General features: G+C 43.9%; 1 protein-coding gene across 27 annotated transcripts in view; it reads left to right on the top strand.

The window, feature by feature from the left end:
- Positions 1–25,116, top strand: part of LOC102902997 (F-box-like/WD repeat-containing protein TBL1X) — a 160,573-nt gene that overhangs the window by 131,695 nt on the left and 3,762 nt on the right. For 9 of the 27 annotated variants that reach the window (XM_076561470.1, XM_076561475.1, XM_015990759.3 and 6 more), the window contains 15 exons: positions 1,565–1,618; positions 2,494–2,630; positions 4,330–4,385; positions 8,180–8,293; positions 10,247–10,392; positions 13,433–13,697; positions 15,053–15,185; positions 15,547–15,688; positions 15,992–16,055; positions 16,162–16,259; positions 17,234–17,294; positions 17,914–18,035; positions 20,203–20,277; positions 20,712–20,839; positions 23,700–23,865. In XM_076561470.1, the coding sequence (XP_076417585.1) occupies positions 2,614–2,630; positions 4,330–4,385; positions 8,180–8,293; positions 10,247–10,392; positions 13,433–13,697; positions 15,053–15,185; positions 15,547–15,688; positions 15,992–16,055; positions 16,162–16,259; positions 17,234–17,294; positions 17,914–18,035; positions 20,203–20,277; positions 20,712–20,839; positions 23,700–23,865 (1,587 nt within the window). In that variant the 5' untranslated portion in view covers positions 1,565–1,618; positions 2,494–2,613. Of the gene's footprint in view, positions 1–1,564; positions 1,619–2,459; positions 2,631–4,329; positions 4,390–8,179; positions 8,294–10,246; positions 10,393–13,432; positions 13,698–15,052; positions 15,186–15,546; positions 15,689–15,991; positions 16,056–16,161; positions 16,260–17,233; positions 17,295–17,913; positions 18,036–20,202; positions 20,278–20,711; positions 20,840–23,699; positions 23,866–25,116 lie in introns of all 27 variants that reach the window. The other 18 variants (XM_076561483.1, XM_076561481.1, XM_042269579.2 and 15 more) reach the window with 6 other exon arrangements.

Genomic DNA, 25,116 nt, shown 5'->3' with positions numbered 1-25,116 from the left:
CCACATGTGCACCCCACACACCCATGCACTAAATAGACCTTTGAAAATTCTTGCTATGTTATTTTCAGAAGATAAAACAGAACTAGTGAGAACGGGTTTAACTTTTACTGAAATGAGATCCATCTATTTCAGGCATTTTTGGATTTACTTTCCTGTTTGTCAGTTGATGGGCATCTTTTGTCTGCTCTGGAAAATGAGGTCCTAAACACTTGAATGAAAGTGTTTGTGTGGACATGCTTTGTTTCTTTGGTGTATTTACTTCAGGGTAGAGTTTCTGGACCATATGGTAGTTTCCAGATCTGGAATAGTGGAGAATTATTCATCTTTTTTAAAGCAAGCGGCTACTGTGTCCATCAATATTGGGAGCTTTAAAAAAAAATTTATTTTATTATGTGTGGTAATGTTTTGCTTGCATGTATGTCTGTACAACACGTGTGTGCCTGGAGCTTACCAGAAGAGGACATCATATCCCCTGGAACTAGAGTTACAGATTGTGAGCTGCCATGTGGGTGCTGGGAATTGAACCTGAGTCCTGAAAGAGCAGCCAGTGCTCTTAACTGCTGAGCTATCTCTCCAGCCCCCTATTTTGGGTACATTCGAACTGTATTTTGAATAGTCAAAGAAAACACGGGAAAGGGGAACCATTCTGCCTCAGCGTTTTGATTGGGTATTGCACTGAGTATGTAGTGATCAGCATCCCTTGTTCATAGTGCTTTCTTGGACCTCTTGTTAAAATAGTTGGGTGTGTTTGTGAAGTATGTTTACTTACAGATGTCACTGTAAACATCATCAGGCAGGATGGGCTGAAGCAGTTGTTTCTATAGTAGAAATGGAAAACCCCGCCTTAGACTAGGAAAGACTAAGAGAGATTAGGGGGTCATTGTTTTAGTCTGTATTTTAGTCTATATTAAAAGGAGATGTGTGAGGCTGGCTACTTACTAAAATATAAAGGTTTGTTTAGCTCACAGTTTTGGAACCTTAAAGTCCAAACAGCATAGGTCTGGCTCATGCGAGGGCCCCTGTAGCTGTATTAACCTCGTGGTCATCACATCACACTAGTAAGAATGCCTGCAAGAGTGATTACATCACAAGACCAGGAGACAGAGGAGCGAAGGGGCCAGTCTATGACCTCAAGAGGGCTTGCCTCTTAAATGTCCACTACCACACTGCTCCCAGCATCTGAATCCTTGGGGGCACACTCAAACCGTTGTATTCAGTCCATAGTGGTCAGCAAACATCTAATGGTTTATGTTTTGTGGGCCAGGGAATCTATGTTGAAGCCATTTGAACTTGCTGAATGCCAACCAGCTTGTGTATATAGACTGTGGCAATGGGCTACAGGTTGTTAACTTCAGGCTAGATGAACACAGTGGTTTCTCACCTGTTTTAGCTGTAGCCCTCTGAGTTGGAGCTAAAATCTCCACTCTCAGGGACAGGCTCCACATGGCCCTTGATAGGAATGAATTACTACAACAAAGAAGGCCCTGCCTTCTGGTATCAGGACTGAGATTGAGGAACCCTGCTCACTGCTGCTGTTGCCTTTTTATTTTATTTTGCATTTCAGATATATTCAGTCTTGGGGCTGGGGAGATGGCTCAGATGGTAAAGTGCCTGTCAGGTAAGCATAAGGACCTAATACCCAAGTAAAAATTGGGTGCAGTGAATACTGACTACAGCGGTTTGAGTGTGCCCCCAAGGATTCAGATGCTGGCAGCAGTGTGGTAGTGGACATTTAAGAGGCAAGCCCTACCGAGGTCACAGGCTGGCCCCTTCCATCCCCTCCTCTGTCTCCTGGTCTTGTGATGGTCTTCTGTGCTCACTTGTAAACCTGAGGCAGAGGAGGGACTGGTAGATCCCAGAGGCCCACTGGCCAGCCAGTCTACCCCAAATGGCAGTCTCCAGGTTCAGTGAGATACCAACATTTAAGGCAGAGAACAATAGAGGCTGACATCCATTCTCTACGTCTGGCTTCTGAATGTGCACATATGCATGTGCACCCCTACACTCTCATATGTGCCTACATACATACAGCACACAAAACCACTCAAAGTATCAGTTTTGAGCCAGGTATGGTAATGTATTTATTCCTTTAACCGCAGGACTCAGGAAGCTGAGGTAGGAAAATTGTGTATATAACAGCCTGGTGTATATAGCAAGACCATGTCTCAGGAAAAAAAAGTAATAAAACAAAACCACAAAAATGTTATCAGTCTTTTACCTGTGGAATTGAAACTGCTAAACAATCACAAAACGTCGTGCCTGTGCATACAGGCATAGAGAAGAGGCTCTTCAGATGTTAGGATGTGAATGCCTCGACAGGTTCATGTGCTTGAACACTTGGTCCCCAGATAGTGGTACTGTTTTGAGAGGTTGGGGCCACTTTAGGAAGTGAGGGTTAGCTAGAGGAGGTAGGTCACTGGGGCGAAGCCTCAACAATTATAGCTGAGCCTGGTCCCCAGACAGGCTTATGTCTGTCTGTTGGTATCTTCCAAGCCTCCTGATTTGCCAGTCGTGGGGGACAGAAATCTGTGTTTAGAAGAGAAGATTTTAAGAAAATCTTGCTGCTTGGCTTGTGCACATCCTCCACTAGTGTGAAGTGGACTTCCTTAGCAGATGTCTGCTCTTACCAGGTAAACGTGTCCAAGAATGTTGCTTTCTGGGTCTGCCTCTGCATGCCTTTTGTGTAACATTAGCATCTGTCATGGGTGTGTACATGGGGTCTAGCGGAAAATCTTGGGAGGGCAAATTTTAATTAACCCAATAAGGCAGCCAGGCACAATACAACCCTTTTGGCATGCCTTTTGGTGAGGATAATCTTATGTGAAAAGCAGAGTTCTTTTTCTAACAAAAGACTCCCTTTCTCTCCTTTCTCAACCCTATACTTAGTCTTTGCTGGATTTTAATTATATTTTAATAAATATAAAACAGTTCATGTTTATAATAGAAAATGAAAAATACAAAAAGCACACACAGAGTTGTAAATTCAGCATAACTATCCCTAGAGCTAGTTATGAATGAAGAGGAGGGTGTAAACAAAACAAAACGTAGTACCATGCACACACCTCCTTTTTTTTTTGTTGATTGACTGATTTGTGGGGGTGGGGGTGGGGATGGGGTGTATAGGTGTGCACCCATGTCTGGGGGTGTGCCTGCCCATACAAGCAGGCTCACATGGAGGCCAGAGGTTCATGTCAGGTGCTGCTTTCCCCACTGAGCCACCACCCCAATCTACACCTACTTTTTTTTCTACACAATACTAGCACAGACATTTTCTCCTAAATATTGTTTTAATGACTGCATCTTATTGCACTGTGTTATTGCTTCACAACCTTTCCTCATTTGCATATTTTCCACATTGGGATCAAACTATAAAATGCATATTGGCCACCTTTTTGGTTTTGTTTATCTCCTTCCCTTCTCCCATTGTTAATCTGATGAACAAATAAGCATCTACAGTAGAACAGGAAAGACACATACAGATAGAGGACTCAAGGGTCATTGTATTAATCTGTTTTTGTGGCCATAAGGAAATTCTGAAGGCCAGCTACCTATAATTAAAAGAACTTTGTCTTAAAGGACTACCGATCATGAAATGAACATGAACTTAACTTAGAGACTAATGATGTTATGGAGAAAGAAGCCAGGGAGATAAGAGCTGCTGAGACTAATACAGCAGAGAGAAATACCCTTATGAAAAGTTATTTAGCATCCATACATGCATGTAATGCATTTGGATTCCCTACCCTTGATGGAAAGGGTACTTTGAGACCATTTTCCATCCTCTGGCCGTCTTGGTTCCTCATGGAAACAGGACCCTAAGTCTGAGTCTCAGTAGATAATTCCTTTGTACTGCAGATTCTTCCAGCATAAAAAACAGCAGGCTAATAGCAGGGACAAGACACTTTCTTACCTCCCTGAGAAATATAGGCAGTTTGTCATGGCCATGAAAGTTCTCTGCATCATGGGACAAACTGAAAGGAGAATTTTTGCCATATAATGACGCATCAGATGTATCACCCACACTAAAATGTGAGCACCTTGCACCATCTTCTCCACTGCAGAACAAGGTTGCCCTCTGGTGGCAAGTAATGAATTTGTTCTCTCTGTCCTTTACAGCAGCACCATCTCTCTGGGCTAGGGAAGTCTCCAAGTCTCCAGTTTCCATTTTTAAAGATACTACGTAGCAATTTAGATCTTGTTGATTTTGAGCAATCCTCTTGTTTCCCCAAGATTAATAGCTATTAAATACTGTTAATCACACCTGAAAACTGGTAATAAATAAATCACTTAACGGTCTGTGGATACTGAATCTTGACCTGTTTTGTGAAGGAACAGGAACTTCTGCAACCTTAAAGTCTTGAAAAGAAGACAGACAAACAAAAACAGTAGGTATAACGTTCTCTTAATTTCTTGAAGTCTTTAACCTCAAATTACTATTTCTGTTGATACTTCTCTCTAGTGCAAGAGGTTCAGAGATGCCATCAACCTTAATGCCTTTTTCTTTTTTCTTTTGTTTTGCAGGGCAGGAAAGGGGGGAGAGGGGATTGATAGAGTTGTGGATTCAACTCCAAATGGAATTGTTTTTTATTTCATTTCCGGTACAATCCCAACTCCAAAGACCTCACATCAACTACTTGAAGGTGTCTCTATTGAAAACTAGTTCAGGCGAGAAAATTAACTCAGATGAAACACTCTTGTCTTCCTTGTTCTATTTGGGACTGGGCTTATCTATGAATGTAGCAAATGTTCTCTTTTATTTGTAAGTGGGGGGTGGGGTTTCAGAAAGATTCCTGGAGCCTCTCAGAGCTCCAGGCTGCAGTGGGTGCCATACTACTAACTAGTCAAGTCTTAAATGAGAGCTGGGTTTCCACTTGTAAGTGGCCGGATACCGGATGGCCAGCATGGGTCTCTGAACTGCTGCTTTCTTTGCTGGGCTTTGTCAGCCTCTCCTTTCCTGACAATCACTGGTGTGAACTGTTACTAGGAAACGGGGCCTGAGTCTACGTGATGGCTGTGGTATGTTTTCCTGACTCATTCACGTGACCCCCTTTGAGTAATTTGAGCAACATTTTTAGACTTGACAGATAAGAATACTGGCTAACATAAACGGGATATCTATCACATACCCCCTATCCCCAAGAGTCAGAGAATATTTCAGAAGAGGTGCAAAGACTGTAAGTGCCAGTGGTTGGGAGACTACTGCAAAATAGTATCTTCAAGACATGACCATTGAACTCATAAATTCACAATAGTTGTTGCCTGTGCAAGATCAAGTCAGCCACCATTCCAGCATGAGTAGGAGAGAGACTCACAAGGCCCCACCCTTAGCTGAGGCGCTATTGACAGTTGATGGCTATACTAGGCGAGGAAGAATCAGTTCTCTTTAAGGGCAGGTTGTCCATGCTCCAGTGGATGGCCCCATACCCATGCATAGATGGGCAGCACTAACTGTATGAACGCTGTGGTATAAAAAGAGGATATGGGGCTGGAGAGATGGCTCAGTGGCTCTAATTCCCAGCACACATGCAGCAGCCCCTAACTGCCTATAACTTGAGTCTCGGAATCAGATGCCCCTTCTGTCCTCTGTGGACACTGACAAATATGCAGGCAGTATGCCCTATGCATATTTTTAAATGAAAAAAAAAGAGAGGGAATGTGGGGCCTAGAGAGATAGCCCAGGAGTTAAGAGCACTTGTTCTTGCAGAGGACCCAGATTCTGTTCCCAGCATCCAAATGGTTGCTCACAAGTCTATAACTGTAGATCCAGAGGCTATGATACCCCCTTCTGGCCTCTTCAGGTACTGCATACACCTGGTACCCATACCTATATGCAGGGAAAAACACTCATACACCTAAAATAAAAATAAGTTTTTTTTTTTTTAAATAAAAAGGGGAAATGAGGTTGGGATCCCCTGGAGTTGGAGTCACAGGAAGTTGTGAGCTGCCTGACATGGGTACTAGCACAAGCAGTGTATTCTCTTAACCACTGAACTGTCTCTCCAGTCCCCTACTTCCTCTTTTTAAGATGAACATTCTTCAGAATGTATTTCAGAGTCTCCCATTTACCACCTTCCACAAATGTATAGCAATCCTGGAGAGTAATACTAAAAAATATATTTCACTTGTTTTGGTAAAACCCATTTTTGAAATTGTTTTCTTTCTGTCATTCTAATAACCCAGTGTGACCTCTGCCCTTCCATTACCTTGTCGTAACAAATTGTTGATAGAAAAATCAGAGGTTTGCCGCTGTGTGGGAGGCAGAGACACCCTGAGACTGTAAGCCTGTCACTGCAGCTGAGACTGTTAGCATGACAATACTCAGCCTCACCAGGGGTCTTCTGGTCTGCTGAGGCCCCAGGGTTTTGCTATACACATTATTGCATTATCTAATTTCCTTAAGTTATATTTTTTGTTAGGTTGCACTGTGAATTTATAGCTATTTACTAAGAATATATTTCTTCCCCCTAAGGCATCAAGTAGAAATCTCAGGTCAATTTTTTGTGGCAATGCTTGCACAAATACATTACTATCACCCAAGGAAGACAAGCATTTTTTAAAAATACATTTTCATTAGTTTTTGACAACTTCATACATGCATACAATGTATTTTCTTTTCATTAATTCATCATTCTTGACAGACTGATGAAGCAGAGTCTGTTTCCATGGGATTCTCTATGTCCCTCATGTTCCCTGTACTGCACCTCTTCACCTGAAGCCTTGACACAAATGATGTCAAAGTGATATGTGTAAGCTACTCAGTCCGACAGTTGTTCACTATCCTTGGGGCTGCTCATACCCTGTGTGACCTTTAGGTGTATGGTACAGACCCCTTTAAAATTCCTCAGGGGAAGACACTTTGATGAATTATTTCCCCAAGACCACACCATCATTCTTCCAAGGAAGGCTTGCTATCCCTACCAGTCTGCTCAGGTGTCTTCTATGTGGGAAAGTGCTTAGTGCCTGACCCAGCCACATGTACCCATGTTGAGTCAGGGCTCCATATGTGCATGGTTCCATTACCAAGCACATTCTGAATTATAATGCACTGCAGTTTCACCAAATACAAAGTCAGATGATTATGCACTCTTTTGACCCTGTATCTGGCTTCCTTAGTATGGTTTATATATTAGTCTATCTGGACCCTAAAATTGATGCCAGCTCTTCTCTTTTGGGAAAAACATTTTGCCTGGGTGGGGTATGTATAACACACACACACACACACACACACACACACACACACACACACACACCACTCCTAGTTGCATTTCTCTTTCTGTGATAAGATGCCCATCACCTTAAGAGAGAAAGGGTATATTTGACTTACAATTTCATGATACAGTCCACCACTGAGAAGTCAAGACAGGAAACTTGAAGCAGCTAGTCCACAGGAAGAGCAAAGAGAATTTGAATGTGAGCATGTGCTCAGCTTGCTTTTTATTTCTACACTCAGGAACCAGCCCCTCCTGGGTGCCACTCACAGTGGGCTGGGCTTTCTCTTGTCAATTAACACAATCAAGACACTCCTTCACAGACATGGCCATAAGCCAGCCTGATCAAGATGGTCCTTCATTGAGACTCCTCCTAAGCCACTCTAGATTGGGTCAAGTTGACAATTAAAATCAACTGTCATACACATGCGAATACATCTGTCTTATATATAATCCAATGTGATGGTAATTGGTCAACCTATAATATGTATATGATGTTATAATATGTAATAGTAAATGCAGTGTTTAGTATTGTTATCTGTATGTAACATATATAGCCTCTCTCTCTCTCTCCTCTCTCTCTCTCTCTCTCTCTCTCTCTCTCTCTCTCTCTCTCTCTCTCTCTCTCTGTGTGTGTGTGTGTGTGTGTGTGTGTGTGTGTGTGTACACGTATACACGTGTTTGGTGGCAATCAACCAGGGCCATAGGTAGACTAGGCCCCAAGCTACAATGAAATTTTATATAATCACACAATTAGAAAATACAGTGTGAATCAGTCATGAATTTCTATTATGTGTATGAAAACATGAACATTATTTAAATATCATAGGGTGTAGTTCAGTAGTAGAGCACTTGCCTAATATATACAAGGCCCTGGACCTATCTGTAGCACTCCCCCAACACACACACACATTCAGAAGGTGAATACAGACAGTGTATTCAAAACAGCATTTTTGGTGTTTTTCTAACAGAGGGTGGCTCCCACTTGATAGAGACGAAGACCTCATCGCCGCAAGGTGAGGCTAAGATGAGCATTACCAGCGACGAGGTGAACTTTCTGGTATATCGCTACCTCCAGGAATCAGGTAACCAGCTTGCTTTTCTGAAGGGAGTTCATTTTAAACATGCCTTGGGCAGAACGATAGACCACCAGTGCAAGCCAGGCTATAGGGTCATCAAAAAGACCGAAGGAGCCGGACGGTGGTGGCACACACCTTTAACCCCAGCACTCGGGAGGTAGAGGCAGGTGGATCTCTGTGAGTTCGAGGCCAGTCTGGTCTAAAAGACCTAAGGACCCTCTTTGTAAAAGTATTAGGGATGAAGGACTGGTTTGGGGGGGGGGGGTACTTCATTCCTGGATTGGAATGTGAGAGAATGATCTTTCTTCTCATGACAGAGGAAATCAGACTAAAATTATTATCAAGAGCAGTTGAGCCAGGCATGGTGACAAGTGTGCCTTTACTTAGCACTTGGGAGACAGAGACAGGTGGATCTCTATGAGGCCAGCCTTGTCAACTTAGTGAGTGAGACATTGTCAAAATGTTGCTTCATGGTACATAGTTAAAAGACTAGACACATATGTCTCCTGTTCACAAAATAGGCCATATGGGTAGCAGCAGGTGTGCTCATAGAGCCTCATGTGGGACACAATTCTGTTTTGTCATGGTCAATGTGATTTTAGTTGTCAAGTAAAATATTTTTTAATTCTCACAACTTTAAGATATTTAAGACCTACAAAGCAATACTAATGAAAACCCATCCTGGTACCTACCCATGCAGCTCAATCAAGAAGACACTTCAGTCCGATAGGGAACCCCCAATGTTCATTTCCCTGTTGGAGAGTAGAAGTCTCTGGTGAAGCTTTTGCCAAGTGTCTCCTTCTGAGGGCTGTGTGGGGAGTCAGTTCCATGTCTCTCCTGACTTTGGTGGCTTATTAGCAACCTTTGACATCCCCTGGCTTGAAGCTGCATCACCTTGGTCCTGATGTCTAAATGTGTCCACATTTCCTTTTGCAAAGAAAAAGGTCATATTGGTCTAAATCACTGGTTCTCAGCCTGTGGGTCGTGATCCCCCCACAGCCCTTTCACAGGGGTCACCGAAGACCATCAGAAAACACATATTTGCATTACAATTCATAACAGTAGCAAAATTACAGTTATGAAGTACCAGTGGAATAGTTTTATGGTTGAGGGTCACCACAACATGAGGAACTGTATTAAAGGTTTGCAGCCTTAGGAAGGTTGAGAGCCACTGCTCTAGGGTCTCAGCACACTTGTTTTAATAAATTATACCTACAATGAACCTATTTTCAGATGGTCACACTCTTGAGATATACTGTATCCCCACCTTCCAGAGTTACCTGTGTAATTCTGTTAGATTTCTTTCATCATGACCTCAGTGCTTTTAGGTCTGTCGGTGTGGAAGAACATGGTGGTGGGAGTATGTGGCATGACAAAGTGGCTCATGTCATGGTAGCTAGGAAGCTAAGCGAGAAAGATGGGAAGGGGTAGAGGAGTCCCCAGTGTCCCCTTAAAGGTCACACCTGATGACCTGACTTCTTCCTATTAGGTCCTACTTGTTAAAGGCTCTGTCACCACCCAATTGTGCCACTGGCTATCACTCAAGCCTTTAGCATATGGGCCTTTGGGGGATAGATCACAGCTAAACTATAGTGGAATTCTCAGTGTCAGCTATAGTTGACTCCCATTAAACCCATCTTAAGTTGAAGATACCAGTCAAAATGCATTTAGCAATTGGAGAGATGGAGTACTGCTTGTGCAAGGATGTGGACCTGTGTTCCATTCCCCACCACCCATGTAAAAGCCAAGCTTTGCCATCAAAGACTATTTCTAACCACACAGCAGCACCATTTCTCCTTTAGTCTGTGTTTCCTAGTCTCCCTGCCTACTCTATCCTAATTCAGAAGCTAAGCTTTCATTCTGCAGCCCCTTGGTGCACACAGTTCCATGGTCACATCTCCAGCCCACACCTCCCTCCCTACTTTACTCTAACCTACCTCTGCTTCCCTCTTCCTGCAGGTTTTTCCCACTCCGCCTTCACGTTTGGGATCGAAAGCCACATTAGCCAGTCCAACATCAATGGAACACTAGTGCCACCGGCTGCCCTCATCTCCATTCTTCAGAAGGGACTGCAGTATGTGGAGGCGGAGATCAGTATCAATGAGGTATGTTCATTCCTGAGAATGTGGCAGAGTTCCACCCTCCCCCTAGCAGATCTCTGGAGAATGTGTATGCTTCTTACACATGGGTCTGGCGTGCATTCTAAGGTACCTGGTAAAAAGTGGAAGCTGGCCGGGCAGTGGTGGCGCACGCCTTTAATCCCAGCACTCGGGAGGCAGAGGCAGGCGGATCTGTGAGTTCGAGGCCAGCCTGGGCTACCAAGTGAGTTCCAGGAAAGGCGCAAAGCTACACAGAGAAACCCTGTCTCAAAAAACCAAAAAAAAAGTGGAAGCTACAGGCAGGCCACTGTACCATCAGCAAGCTTTGGGTGCCCCCTTGTGTGAGTTTGCAGAATCACAAGGTGTTGGCTGATGAAAACAATCAATTCATTCTAGTTACAGACAGACTTTCATCTACTCCGGCCCAGTGCTTTGCATGAGCAGACAAGCTCTCTTTCTGATTTCCCAGGGCAGATTGGTCAAAGAGGGCCCTTACTGGATGCTCATGGAGAGTCTGTATTTTGTGTGAAACTGTCAGGGGGCATACCCAGAGGGAAATTTGGACAGCAGTTTTTTTGTAACACACTACATATTTCTCCGGCTCTTACATTCTTTCTCTGTCCACTTCCTTTGATGTTCTCAGACTGAGCCTTGGAGCAGGTAATATAGAGATCCAGTTTAGAGCTGCATATTCAATGGTCATTTATTTTCAGCACTTTTACCAATTACAATTCTCTGTAGTATCACTCACTGCAAAGCAAATAGCAGCACTAATCTGTGCTTAAACATAAATATTTAGAATTTGATAAGCACATCATATCCATTTAGCAGAACTGTAACAGTATCTTCCCCAGGCACAGGATTTTGGCTGGGTTTGCAGTATCAGATGTGAATTCTGACTTGTGGAGCAGGTCTCAAATCCAATCAGAAAGCAGTTATCGGGCCACTGTTGTATCAGTGGACACATCTTGCTTGGCGATTGGTGGTACAAAGCATGTGGGGTTCATAGCTGAGTAGCAATTCTTTCTCAGCAGCTTTCTTAGTACCTTCTAGCCCTATGAAAGGTATCTTCTAGGAAGACACTTCCAGGTCAGTTCCTGCTTGATTTGTGTCTTATATCTTAAAGACCAGCAACAGAGTCTTAGTAACTAGTTCTGGTAGGAAATGGACAACAGTGGCAATAACCTGGATTATTTTGGTTCTTAGGTCCTTCCAGACTAGCAACCTGTAGAGAGTTAGCACACCTCTGTCAGTTTTTTTTTTTTTTAATAGTCTTTGGCTCCTGGGAGCAGCTTTAGCTATGCATGCCGGATACCTCTGTTCATACTTTGTTTTGTTTTGTTTTAACTTACAAAAGAGCACGTTTCCTTATACCTTTTCCATACATACTTCAATTGGCCTGCTCTGACACATGCCACCTATCTCCTCCCCTGAACCTGGTCCTGCCCTTAGAAATATCTTGCCCAGACTTTCTCTCTGTATTCTCTTTTACTTTAAAAATTGTCCTTCAGAACATAAAAGTAATGTCTGATTTCTATTTCTCTCATCTTCCAAGAGGCTTTTGTTTGTCTGTGGGTAGATAATCTTTGTAAGTGTTTCCAAGCATTAAAAACAAAACAAAAAAAAGTGTGGCAGTATTGACAGTGATCTTTTGTTTTAAATTCATTAGTTAATTTTTATTTTATGTGTATGTGTGTTTAACCTGTACCCATGTCTGTACCACTGGGTTTGTGGTACCTGCAACGGCCAGAAGAGGGCATGGGGTTGCCTGAAATTGGCATTACAGATGCTTGTGAGCCACCATGTGGGTGCTGGGAAATGAACCCAGGTCATCTAGAAGAGCAGCTTGTGCTCTCAACCACTGAGACATCTGCCCAGCCACATGACCATGTTTTGTGACACAATCACTTGTTTATTACTGTGGCTTTCTATGAAAGAAGAAAGTAATATGGAAAGATCAAGACTGGCCAGGGCCACTCACAGCTAGTATCCAGGGCCAGGTGACTGATGGGTGATATTGTACCACATTGTATTATTTTTCACATTGTATTGTAATTTAAAAAAATAAAAAACCTGCCGGAACGATTTGTTGTTTAGACAGTATTCAACCGAAACTTGTGCCTCTCCGTTTCTGGGATAATAAGAAATTCAGAGCATGTGGAAACATTGTTTTTCACCCAGCAGACAGCCTGGACGTATTTGAAGATTCATGATTCAAATATCTGGAGTGTTTCCTCAGGGAAGAACTTCTGTGTTTTTAAGGATATGTGGATATGTTTGTGTGATAGGTAGAAAGCAGACAAAGGACACTAAAACATATGCATTAGGATCAAGTGAACCCGTTGCCTGGTGCATCATGGTGATATTTCATCTCTACACTAAAACCAGGGAGTCATTGTCGAGCACATCCAGTGGTGTAGTTGTCTTTATATTGGGCTCATTCCTCCTCCATTATTAATGGTGGCCATTGTAGAGGTGCCCACTCTGGTGGTAGCTTCCAGTCAGGGTTTCTATCAGTCTCATCACTACGACACCTTTGTGACTCAGGGTTACCAACAGTCTCAGCACTGTGGCTGTGGTGCTCAGAGGAGGAATTTCCAGTACACCTGAGGATGGTGAGCAGCATGTCCTGCCTCTACCCACTAGATGGCAGTATAAACCCATGCTTCCAGTGTTGATGACTGAAAATGTCTCCCCCTGTCCCCCTCGGACTCCCCCTCCCATATACACACATTGAGATTTATCCTTCAAGGAGGCAAAGCTACCCTACTGGTTGAGTGATCATTGATGGTAGCAGGTTTTGTCATAGGATAGAAGGAAAATATTCAGATGTCCTAAATGCCAAAATACGGTCTGACAGCTATCAAATCTCCACTAAGGATGATCTTTACTGCTAGCTCTCCATGAACAAGTCCTCCTCATCCACTTCCCCATCCCTCTTTGCCCTCGAACCCTGTCCTACCACAAAACTCCCTGGCACCTTATTCCTAGTCTGTGCTAGTTTCTCCATGGTAGCTTATGGGTAACCATTGTCTTGCTTTCCTAGGATGGCACGGTATTTGATGGGCGTCCCATTGAGTCCCTATCGTTGATTGATGCTGTGATGCCCGATGTCGTTCAGACAAGACAGCAAGCCTTTCGGGAGAAGCTCGCTCAGCAGCAAGCCAATGCAGCGGCTGCAGCGGCGGCGGCTGCCGCAGCCACAGCCACAACTACAGCAGCCACAACACCAGCAGCTGCTGCCCAGCAAAACCCACCAAAGAATGGAGAAGCCACCGTGAATGGGGAAGAGAATGGAGCCCATGCAATAAGTAAGTGGAGACTTCTCTGGTCTTCAAGAGACATGGTTGGTTTTGGTTTTGTTTGTTTTTCCTCTTGAATCTGTATATGGCTAAAGGGAACTGTAAAGTGCTGCCCGCTGCCCGTCTGTTAAATTGTTTTCTGGTCTTTGCTTCCCGTCTATCCACAAGATTGCCACCTTCAACTTCATTCACATCCCTTGGTTTTAGGAAGTTTTGCTCCTCTGTGAGTGTCCACATTACAAGGGAAGCTTATATAAATAAGTCACTCAACGTAAAAGTGTGTCATTTGTGGGAGCCTTCAATCCCAGCATCCTATCGGTGTCCCATGCTAAGGGATAAATTGTTCTATAATCAACGAGTTGAGGTGATTTCAAGGGCAGCAGGCTCAGACATGGAACATTATATTGCTTGGTTTTTGCAAGCCCCCAGTAGTTTAGCCCCTACTGGGTAACTGTCCAAGAGTATTTATTTCTAGAGTTAGAACAGGTAAGGTGATGTCCACATCAGCCCTGCACCTGGACAGAGCAGGGGGGAACTCATGTCTTAATGCACACTGGCAGCTCACACACAGAGGTTTGTTTTGTGTGCACCCACAGCTCTGGTGGCTGTTCATGGTGCTTCCTGAAGGCTTACGTCTGATGCCACCTACTGAGGTTTATAACTTCTACACTGTTCCTTGGGCCTGGTGCACCTGGAGTGATGACCCTGGAATTCCCAATCTGCTCTTGTCTTACTACTGCAAGGCACTTTCTCCTTTCTGCTGCTTCAATGGCAAGCAGGTTATGGTCAGAAGACAACATTCAGGAGATGCTTTTCTTTCTTCACCAAGGGTTTGGACATTGAACTCAGGCCATCAGTCTTCCAGGACTAGTATTCTGTCTGGCTGAGCCAAATCATTGGCCTTCTTGCATGATTCTTTTGAGAGTGGCAGTGTGAGTTAGCTTTGTATTCCTATAATGACATGTCTGAGGCAACTGGTTTTTATATCAGCTCACAAGCGATGTATACACATGGGCATGACTATGGTGGACATTGGGGTGGAAACACAAGGTAGAAGAGCATCATGGGAGACAAAGAAGTCAGAGCAGCCTGGAAATGGCTACCAGTGACTTTCCACTAGACACCACCTGCCATAGTGTCCACATGTGGCAGCAAACAAACACTTTGGGAACAAATAAACAGCATAGCACTGTCAAAACAGAAACACAAATGTGCGCCAAACTGCAGAAATGCCCACTTTTGCAGTCACCAGATGTATTGTGACTTTGATACATAAAAACAAAGTATTTTTAAAATGGTAGTGCCTACAGATGCAGTTTTTAATGGTTTGGTGAGCTATGTATGCTTTCATGTTTGCTTGGCAGATAATCACTCGAAACCAATGGAAATAGATGGGGAGGTTGAAATTCCACCAAGCAAAGCGACAGTCCTTCGAGGCCATGAGTCTGAGGTGTTCATTTGTGCCTGGAATCCTGTTAGTGACCTACTTGCTTCTGGGTAAGAATTTGGGACAGATATGTGCCTGGGTTTGGAGGATGTGAGAGGGCTCACTCTTCCCTGGAATACTGCCTTGAGGAAAGCACACATCTGTCATATCTTCCCAATGTGTGCAGACTGAGGAATAGGCTGTTTTGTGCATCCTGTACTGTGGTGAAGCCAGTGGTCCCAGTCATTTCTCTGTGGGGTGGGGAGCAAGACAGATGCATGTCAAGTCAGTAAGCAAAAAAGGGGGATGAGGAAGGAAACTGAGCAGGAGGGGTGGAAAAGACAGAACACATGCTGACTGTGTGAGACCTAGCACACATCAGTCACATTTCCCCATTGAACCAGAATCAAATACTCCATGTTGGTTCTGCAGATCTGGAGACTCCACTGCGAGGATATGGAACCTTAATGAGAACAGCAACGGGGGCTCCACACAGCTTGTGCTGAGGCACTGTATACGCGAAGGTGGACACGACGTTCCCAGTAATAAGGATGTCACCTCACTGGACTGGAATGTAAGCAGCTTCTGCCCTCCACGTGTTTAGATGATTGTACAGCTGCCCTTCTGATAAAGCACATGCAAACACAAAGAGGCAGACAATTCCGTTTGTCTCAGTTCCTACCTTGGGGTGATGGTACCAGGGGCTCATAATCAGGTCCTAGTGGATAGACAGACCCTGGGGGTGGGAAATTGTCCCCAGCATCATGAGTGTGTGTTGCCTGTGAGAGGACTGGCTCTGTCACACAGCTCCATGTGGGAAGGAGGCCCAGGAATGTACCCAGATACTAATGTGTTTTGTCTTTTTTCTGTCCCGCAGAGTGATGGGACTCTGTTGGCAACAGGTTCCTATGATGGTTTTGCAAGAATATGGACAGAAGATGGTAAGTTCTGTATTCCTCGTGTGTTGAGTAAGATAGACTTTATGTGTGATCCTGAGTGAGCAGTTGGTGACTGTGAAGTCACCATGTCTGTGTTTTCCCATCTCAGGTAACCTGGCCAGCACCCTAGGTCAACATAAAGGCCCCATCTTTGCCTTGAAGTGGAACAAAAAGGGGAATTATATTCTGAGTGCTGGTGTAGATAAGGTGAGTGAGTATCAACTTTTAATACATCCCTTTTATCTATGGATGTGGATTTATTCTTAGCCTGTTGGCTTCTTTGGCAAAATAACTCATTTTAGTTTCAGATTGTTTCTCTTGTTTGATCTTACTGCTGACTTTGAACAAGGCATTGCCTCATAATGCATTTACCTCTGTAGATCTTCGTTCAGAATGTGCTCTTAGCCCAGTGATGAAAAGAGGGGAAAAAAATCTCCCAGTGGAGTTTATTACTCCAGGAAGCAGTAGACTGTTTTGGATGTTTCTGTGTTGACTTTCATCCCCTGAGCAATTCTTAATCATAGACTCTTTTTTTCTTTGCCTTGGCTCCACCTTTCCTGACCTGATAAACCACTGCATCCCATTCTAGATGGCAGAATTCTCTTGAGACCTGATAAGGGGCCAACTTCATAGAAACTCGTGGAGCTAGCTGACTTAGAGTTTATGATTTTTCTCAATCCATCCTTGGGATTTTTGGGCGGTTGCACCTGTTCTCCTAGTTCATGGAGTGATGGGGGATTGTTGGAAGTGTTCATCCCTGCAGTACTTCCTTTGGAACAGTGTCTAAAAGACATGAGGATGTGCCTTCTTATCTGTTACGTAATGGTTTTCTAGGTTTGAGAGCTGAGGGGACATTCCCATTCATTTTGGTAGATTTCACACATATTGGTGAAGTTGCTCTCATTAATGTGGCATCACATTATTGGGTGTGAAATACACAGCGTATATCATAGACTTAAGTCAGAAATACAGAAATGACAAATGCTGTATAAATATTTTACACTATTGCGTGTATAAATGATAACAGCTTGGCACTATATAGGGGTAAAATAAAAATAAAATATATTGTTAATTTCTTAGAAGGAAAGGGGGCTAGTTGTCTTTTCTGGTACAAGACATTCTTCTAGGAAATTTTTTGAGAAGAATAGTAACTAACTTTTCCCTCTGTTTGCGGAACGCAGACAACAATAATTTGGGACGCCCACACAGGAGAAGCCAAACAACAGTTTCCTTTTCATTCAGGTAGGTTCGTTGTTGGGGTTATACAGAGGCAGTCCCAGGAGTTTCTTTTTTATTAATACATGATATTACATAAGAGCAGAAATGTGTCAAATACCTTGGGACTAATGTGAAACAAAGTATTGGCAATAAGGAAATCGGTGGCCTACCAAAAGGTAACTGCTACCTTCCTTTTACACATAACTGGGCCTGTCCATGTGGGTTTTTCTCTTTCATAGAAAGGTGGGGGGTCTCTCTCCAAAGGCATCTTTTTTTGTTTGTTTGTTTGTTTTTCAAGGCAGGGTTTCTCTGTGTAGCTTTGGAGCCTTACCTGGAACTCACTCTGTAGACCAGGCTGGCCTCAAACTCAGAGATCCGCCTGCTTCTGCCTCCCAAGTGCTGAGATTAAAGGCGTGCTCCACCACCGCCCAGCTCTGGAGGCATCTTAATGCTTGTAAATTGGAAGGAGAGTGTCTTTAAGGTCTTTGAAGGATGGTTTTCATGGTTTTAGTAGAGCTGATTCACACTGGGACTGGTATTCCTGGTCACTAGACAAGACTCCTGGGTGATGCTTTTGTCTGCATCGCTGAGCATTGTATTCAGTTAATAAGACAAATGTCCTCTCTTTCCTCCTGCCTTGCAGCACCTGCCCTGGATGTGGACTGGCAGAACAACACTACCTTTGCTTCGTGCAGCACAGACATGTGCATTCATGTGTGCAGGCTTAGCTGTGACCGCCCGGTCAAAACCTTCCAAGGACATACTGTAAGTAGCAGTTTTGATGCTCAGAGTTGGGAGTTGTAAGAGTGTGATGTGGGAGCTATGTTTTCAGTCAGTGCCTGCTATTAAAAGTTAATTGTGCAGGAGAGACCACTGGATCTGCCATGCTTTGCTGCCGTGTCTGCCGTGGGTGATGGAATTAACCCAGCTGAGGTGTCAGTGGTCCTGGAAATACCTCAGAGTACAGGCTATCTGCTAATGTTCTCTATTCTATCCTGAAGCTGTTTCTCTTCTAACCCCCGTCTGTTTCCCAGCTTTTAATAGGGGCACACATTTTATGTCTGATTTCTGTTGTCTCTGCTTAGACTTGACCTCTTTCACACCCTGCCTCCTGGTTCCATAAATGGAACTGATGCTGAGTGCTGTGAGCAGAGGTCCACATGTATGGGTCCTGAACCTGCTGCTTCCCAAGACCTCTGTGCAGGTTCTGGTTTCTTCTCTGGAAGTTTGACTTGAAATGCAAAAGGATGGCAAGAGTTCCCAGGAAGGAGGCATGGGGAATTACAGATGGGTCAGCTAGAGACAGACAGGTCATGGAGAGGTCTGCCTGTGTGTGAGTTCTCTCTACAGTTCATCTCTGCAGTGATAACATGTACACTACCTCATTTACACTTGGGTTCACAGATAGGCACGCACTGACACAAACCCTCTATGCTACTCTCTAGTCCTCTCTTCTTTGATCTGGTCACAAAGAACCCTGCTCCTTGAATTCTCAGCTTCTTCCAATTTCACACCCTTAAAAACTTGGTGCCCTTACAAAGGGGATCAACCACAACACTTTGAAGTATGAAATTATTTAGAAAATAATCTTGTGTGTGAAGTTGTTTGTTAGGACAAGACAGCTGGCTTGGTAGAGGAGGCAGTTAATGGCAGTAGTGTTCCCAAAAGCCTCTGAAGAGACCCCTAGACAGTAAATTCCACTGTCCTTCCCCCTGCCCCTTGCTCTGCATGGCTGTCCCTGTCAGTATGGTGGAGCTTGTCTTCTCTTTGTTTCTTCTAGGCAGTTCAACTGGCCTCTGCTGCTTACAGGCCCCTGTGTTTGTCTGAGAGTGACTCAGCAGTCTTTTCTGCATATCCACACTCTTGTGGTGAGAGTTGAGGGGCTAGTGAATCTGGTCAGTTTCAGGGACTTCCTGGAGGTTTTTTTGAGTTGCTCATTTCTTGTCTTAATGAGCTTCCCTGTAGTATTTCACCTCACTTACAACTCTCTGAAAGCATCTTGTCTTAAGAAATTTACCTTCAAAGTGGAAGTTTTCAACTGAGAAGAAACTGCTACACAACACAAATCCACAGGATGGACTGACTTCTCGGTGCCTTTTCCTCACTAGCCCGTGCATGTATAGTTTCCTGCACACACGAACTGCTTGTGTGTGTCTTTGTGCCTTTGGATGATACCTAGCTCTGCCATTGTGCTATATAAACTTTTGTCTACCTTTATCTCACATCCAACAAGTTACAAGTATTTCAACAGGAGCAGTCATATGAAAAGCACATAGGAAAATGATGTTCAAAGTCCACTTTTCAAAATAACTAGTTTTGACCCAGTAGTGATAGTGGTATGCCTTTAATCCCAGCACTCAGGAGGCAGAGGCAGGCAGATCTCTGAGTTCAAGGACAACCAGGGCTATACAGAGAAGCCCTGTCTCAAAAAACCAAAAAAAAATGAATGAATGAAACAAACTAGTTTTAGCTCTGCTTGATGGCACATGCCTGTAGTTCTGATACTCAGGAGGCTGACAGAATTGTTCCAGCCATCCTGGGATACATAAGGAGCTCCTGGCTAGCCTGTACTGCATAGTGAGATCCTATCTCAAGCAGCAATAAATAACAAATGATTTTAATTAGCTGTGCTTGTTGTATGCAAATCCTTCATTTGACTTCCTTAATAAGGAAATTTTCCCTAAAGAAATATGGATGAGAGTGTGGCTGTTCTTTGTAATATATGGCAGTATTTTTTTTCATGTATAAAAAGTAAACTGAGGAAAGAATAATTGTGGTGGGTGGGTTCTTGTGCTGTGATCTTTGATATCCTGTGAACTCCCAAAAGGCCCTCTGCACTACAGCGCTGGCAGCATGCTACTGCTCCTGGCAGATGCCAGCCCTTCCACACAAAGGCTCTAATTGCTTTCTGAAATGCTGTGCTCTCTTGCAGAATGAGGTCAATGCTATCAAATGGGATCCTTCTGGAATGTTGCTAGCCTCCTGCTCTGATGACATGACATTAAAGGTAATATTGGTTCCTAAAGGGATTTGGTACTTAATCCTAGACAAACCCTTGTATGGCACACATCCCTCTCCACCCTAATCACCTGGACCATTACTTTGATACTGTCTTTTCTCCTTGATTTTCCTGGCTTCTAAACTAAACGTTTTGTTCCTCCATGGAAATTTGACATCTGGTGCATGGTTCCTACTGAGAGACCTAGCCTTCCTATGGTCTGTCCACCAACAGCCTTGTAGATTTAGCTTAACTCTGTGCTTTGGCACTTCTCACAGCCACCTACTAATGTGCCGTCTGGTGGAGTCCTTGTTGGCTTGTGAACCTCTCCCAGGCGTGCCACCTAAGCCGTGATACTGTAGGTGCACCAGAATGGATGGTGCTGAGCCTTTCTCAGTGAGGGGCCCAGTATTAGCTCACACTGTTGCCAATGCCTCTTCTAGATCTGGAGTATGAAGCAGGATGCATGTGTCCATGACCTCCAAGCTCACAGCAAAGAGATATATACCATCAAGTGGAGTCCCACAGGACCAGCCACCAGCAACCCAAATTCCAACATCATGTTAGCAAGGTAAGGCAGGGCAACCTCACAGCTCTAGCTCCTTCCTGGGGGCAGCTTTGTTCTCTGTTGCTTAGTAACTCAGCTGGGAAGACTCACACCTAGAAACAGCACAGTTGAAGTCCTTCCAAACTAAACAAAATGGGAGTTCACTGTGAAGGGACCAAGGAGATGGAAATATAACCTCCCTCATTATCCATGGAGATGAGTCTGGGACCCCTTGTGGGTACCAAAATCCATGGATGCTTAACTCTCTTTGCTTGCCTACAACCTCTGAATGCATTCATTCCCCTGTACTTCAAATCATCTCTAAATGGCCTGTAATACACCTACAATGAGAATGCTGTAGAAATGGTTCTTAGACTGTATTGTTAGGTAACAGTGACAAGCAAAAGGGGGGATTGTTTTGTTTGAGATGGGGCTCTCATGTAGTCCTGACTACCTGGAACTTGCTATGTATACTAGGCTAGCTTAGAGTTATACCTTCCGCTTCTGAAGTGCTAGGATTACAGGCCTTCCCACGATGTATTTTTTCCTTCCCCTTCAATGGTTTCTTATCCACAGTTGGACACAATCATGACTGTGCAGGTGTTGGGGGCCAGCTTACTAAAGTGGAAGTTTTTAAGACAAAGAGAGGAAAACAAGAGTTTAGCTTGGAGCTCGTTTGTTCTTGAAGCTCCATTCAGGATTGTGATACTGGGAATTTGACTAGAGATAAATGATTCCCTGCCTCAGCCAAAGGTGATCCAGGTCACTTAATATTGGAACTGCTGATCAACCAAGCCCCAGAAGTGAAGGGGCCAGAGGTATCTCATCCAAACCAAGTTCACTTTGGGCTTTAGCCAACAGAACTGTTGTATCCTGGTGCATGTTAGAGTCCAAGAAACAGAGCAATCCATTCTTGGGATTTTGGTGTAGGGATGGAAGGTCTGGCCTTGTGCATGCTGGGCAAGTGCCCTGCAAGAGTACACCCCATCCCTCCTCTTGGTAGTTTAGTGAGAGCATTTAGACAGATGAGCTAAAGCCATTATGAACCAGAATCTAGGACTTTCATCTGGAAACCATGATATGGGTCTTTGGGGTTTGTTCATGCACTATAGTCTGGACAAGACCAGACCCCCAAAGTAAGGTTTGGTTTCCAAGAAGCAGTGGGAAGCTTGGTCTGTGTTGTTTCAGAGGATTGAGGAGGAAGTGACAATAGGTAGGTCTCTTAAAAGGAAGGAAGCACCTAGTTGTAGGGTGGGCAACCTTTCCTGGCAGTGAGAAGAGCTTTGTGGGAAGCATTCAATCAAAGGCTGTTTCCAAGGAGAGATGATAAGTGGTTCTTAGCTGTACCTCAGTGGTAGATCCCTTGCACGGCATACATATCACCACTAAAAACCCAACCCGAAACAAACCTAAACCATACACAAAAATAATCCAAACACTGAGTGGTTGAACTAGAAGAAGAAAACCAATGCCTTAATTCTCCTTTTTCAGTAATTATCCAAAACCACACTTGTGTATCAGTGATGCACTACTATATGTATCGGTCATTTTTAATGACTAGGGAGATGCTTTGTTGTTGGTGGTGGTATTTTACTCTTTTGGGGGCCCACCACCCAGCTCCCAAATAAATCACACATGGAGGCTTAGTCTTAATTATTAATACCCGGCTTTAGCTTGGCTTAGTTTCTTGCCAGCTTTTCTTAACTTTAAATCATCCCATCTATCTTTTGCCTCTGGGCTTTCCTTTTCTATTCCTGTATACCTTTCTTTGTTTCTTTTTTTTTTTTTTTTTTTTTTTTTTTTTTTTTTTTTTTGGTTTTTCGGGACAGGGTTTCTCTGTGTAGCTTGCGCCTTTCCTGGATCTCGCTCTGTAGACCAGGCTGGCCTCGAACTCACAGAGATCCACCTGCCTCTGCCTCCCGAGTGCTGGGATTAAAGGCGTGCGCCACCACCACCCGGCCTTTCTTTGTTTCTTACTCCGTGGCTTTCTGTGTAGCTGGGTGGCTGGTCCCTAGAGTCCTCCTCCTCTGGCTACTTCCTCCTTTCACTTCTCCATCTCATTTCTCCTCTTTCCTCCCAGATTTCCTCTTCTAATATTCTCTCTACCTGTCAGCCCCACCTGTCTCTCTCTCCTGCCTTGCTATTGGCCATTCAGTTCTTTATTAGACCATCAGGTGTTTTACACAGGCACAGTAACACAGCTTCACAGAGTTAAACAAATGCAACATAAACAAAAGTAACACACATTAAAATAATATTCTATAATACTTCCTGGTATCACATAGTATATTATAGGAGCAAACACATTATCCCCTTACAAGAACAAAAGAGGACACACTGAGCCTTGTGAGACCCTGTGGAGATACAGAAAGCCAGGTGGTGACAGCCCTGTGATATGTGCTATTCTTTTAAATCTGAAAATAATTAAACTCTGTAGCCCTTGTCAATGTGATTTTATGCGCACATGTGGTTTTAGAATATCTCATGTGGAAGTACATCTTCACTCAGTTTTGGGTTTTTTTCCAGTCATAGCTGGATGCATTTATAGTTGTTCAAGTGGGTGTAATATAAACAATAATGGTGTTTTAGAAAATTAGTTGAATAAAACACAAAAGCATTTTATGTTCAGAGATGTGGGAACTGGAGAAAGAAATGAACACAGTGGCCAAGTAGGAAAGCACCTACTTGGCTTGTGCAAGGTCCTAGGTTCTGTCTGGTGGCAGCTTTACTTTTCTCTGGAGAGAAAAGGCTCACTAGAATAGTCTCTTGAAACAAATTCAGATATGTTTCAAATACAGCTAAAAGACAGTTTACGTGAGATACATCATAGAGATCTTAAAAAGCCAACCCATTTCTGTGGTGGTTTTCCTTGCTGTTTTCCTAGTGCTTCATTTGATTCTACGGTTCGACTGTGGGATGTGGAACGAGGTGTTTGCATCCACACACTGACCAAGCATCAGGAGCCTGTCTACAGTGTGGCGTTCAGCCCTGATGGGAAATATTTGGCCAGCGGGTCCTTTGACAAGTGTGTCCATATCTGGAATACTCAGGTAATATTTTGACTTCCTGTGGCTGAATCCTTCCTGAAAGGCATGTTTTCAGTTCCTGGGCTGGCAGGAGGGCTGGGGAAATGAGTTATCTCAGGAGTGAGTAGAGCCTCCCCATGGAGATCACAGATTCTGTGTGGTCTGCTGTGTGTACCCCAATGATGTGGGGTCTTCCCACCTACTTACAAGCCTGGAGTCCTCTGGACTCTTCCAGCTTGTCATATTGGGAGCATTCTCTTTTGGAAGAACCAGTCTTCAGCTGTCTTCTCCTGGCAGGGACCTACTTCGTGCTGGAGAAAAAGCATGACCTAGTTTCGTCACCTTAGAAATGCTGCTCTTTGTGGGAAGGTCCTGGGGGTGGCCTTTCATAAAACCTTCCCAGGGAGACACTGCAGGATAACCAGCTTGATCTTCCTCCTGTCCACTGTGGAGCAACTCAAAGCATAAAGGAATATAAGGCTTGGAATTTTCACAATTGAAAGTGTTATTTGTTTAATACAGGGTCCATGAATTGTCTACGATTGTCCTTTCGGCAGGAACTGAAAAGGGAAGGGGTTGGAGTCTGTATAGCCACTGGGGACATCTCTGACCTTACAGAGATGAGAGAATTCGGACTATCAGAAGTAGAAGTGGATGAGAACTAATGGGGTAGACTGGGAGGAAGTATTGTACTGGGCAGTTCTTTGTTTTCTTTTGGGGGCTGGGAATGCCATGTAGAGCCTTGGAGGCAGCAGGCAGTCATTCTACCCTGAGCTCCATCTCAGTCCTTGGTCATCATTCCAATTGAGAAGTAGTTAGGTTAAATTACTGAAAATAAGGAGCCAATTTGTTTGAACTCAGGGGGATTCGCTGCCTCACATTCATGTAATTCACCTTTCTCATTCCTTTTTGGTTGGTTGACATTTAGAAAGATTTGAATTCTTAAGTTCATGCCCTCTTGTGTCAAGGGAGGCAGTAAATAAGCCATGTTCCAGGACTCCACAGGCATTTCAGGGGCATTTCAGGGGCATAACCCAAAGTTAGCAACATGTCTCTGGGTATGTGAATAGATGCCTGTCAACCTGGCACTGTAAAGGCGGAGGCAGGAGGATTAGTATTGAAGCCAGCCTGGGTTGTATTATCAAGAAGCAAAACAGAACAAAAGGTAGAAATGTGCAGGAATACTTAATCATATAGAGAGAACAGATTTCGCTAGTGATAGCTCACTTTGAAGGTGCCAACAAGATGAAAATGCAGGTGCTCCTTAAAATCTTT

Source organism: Peromyscus maniculatus, chromosome X, assembly GCF_049852395.1.
Source record: "Peromyscus maniculatus bairdii isolate BWxNUB_F1_BW_parent chromosome X, HU_Pman_BW_mat_3.1, whole genome shotgun sequence".
In the NCBI taxonomy this organism is placed as follows: domain Eukaryota; kingdom Metazoa; phylum Chordata; class Mammalia; order Rodentia; family Cricetidae; genus Peromyscus; species Peromyscus maniculatus.
The sequence above is the reverse complement of the archived record's forward strand: the minus strand, read 5'-3'. Positions and strand labels throughout refer to the sequence as shown.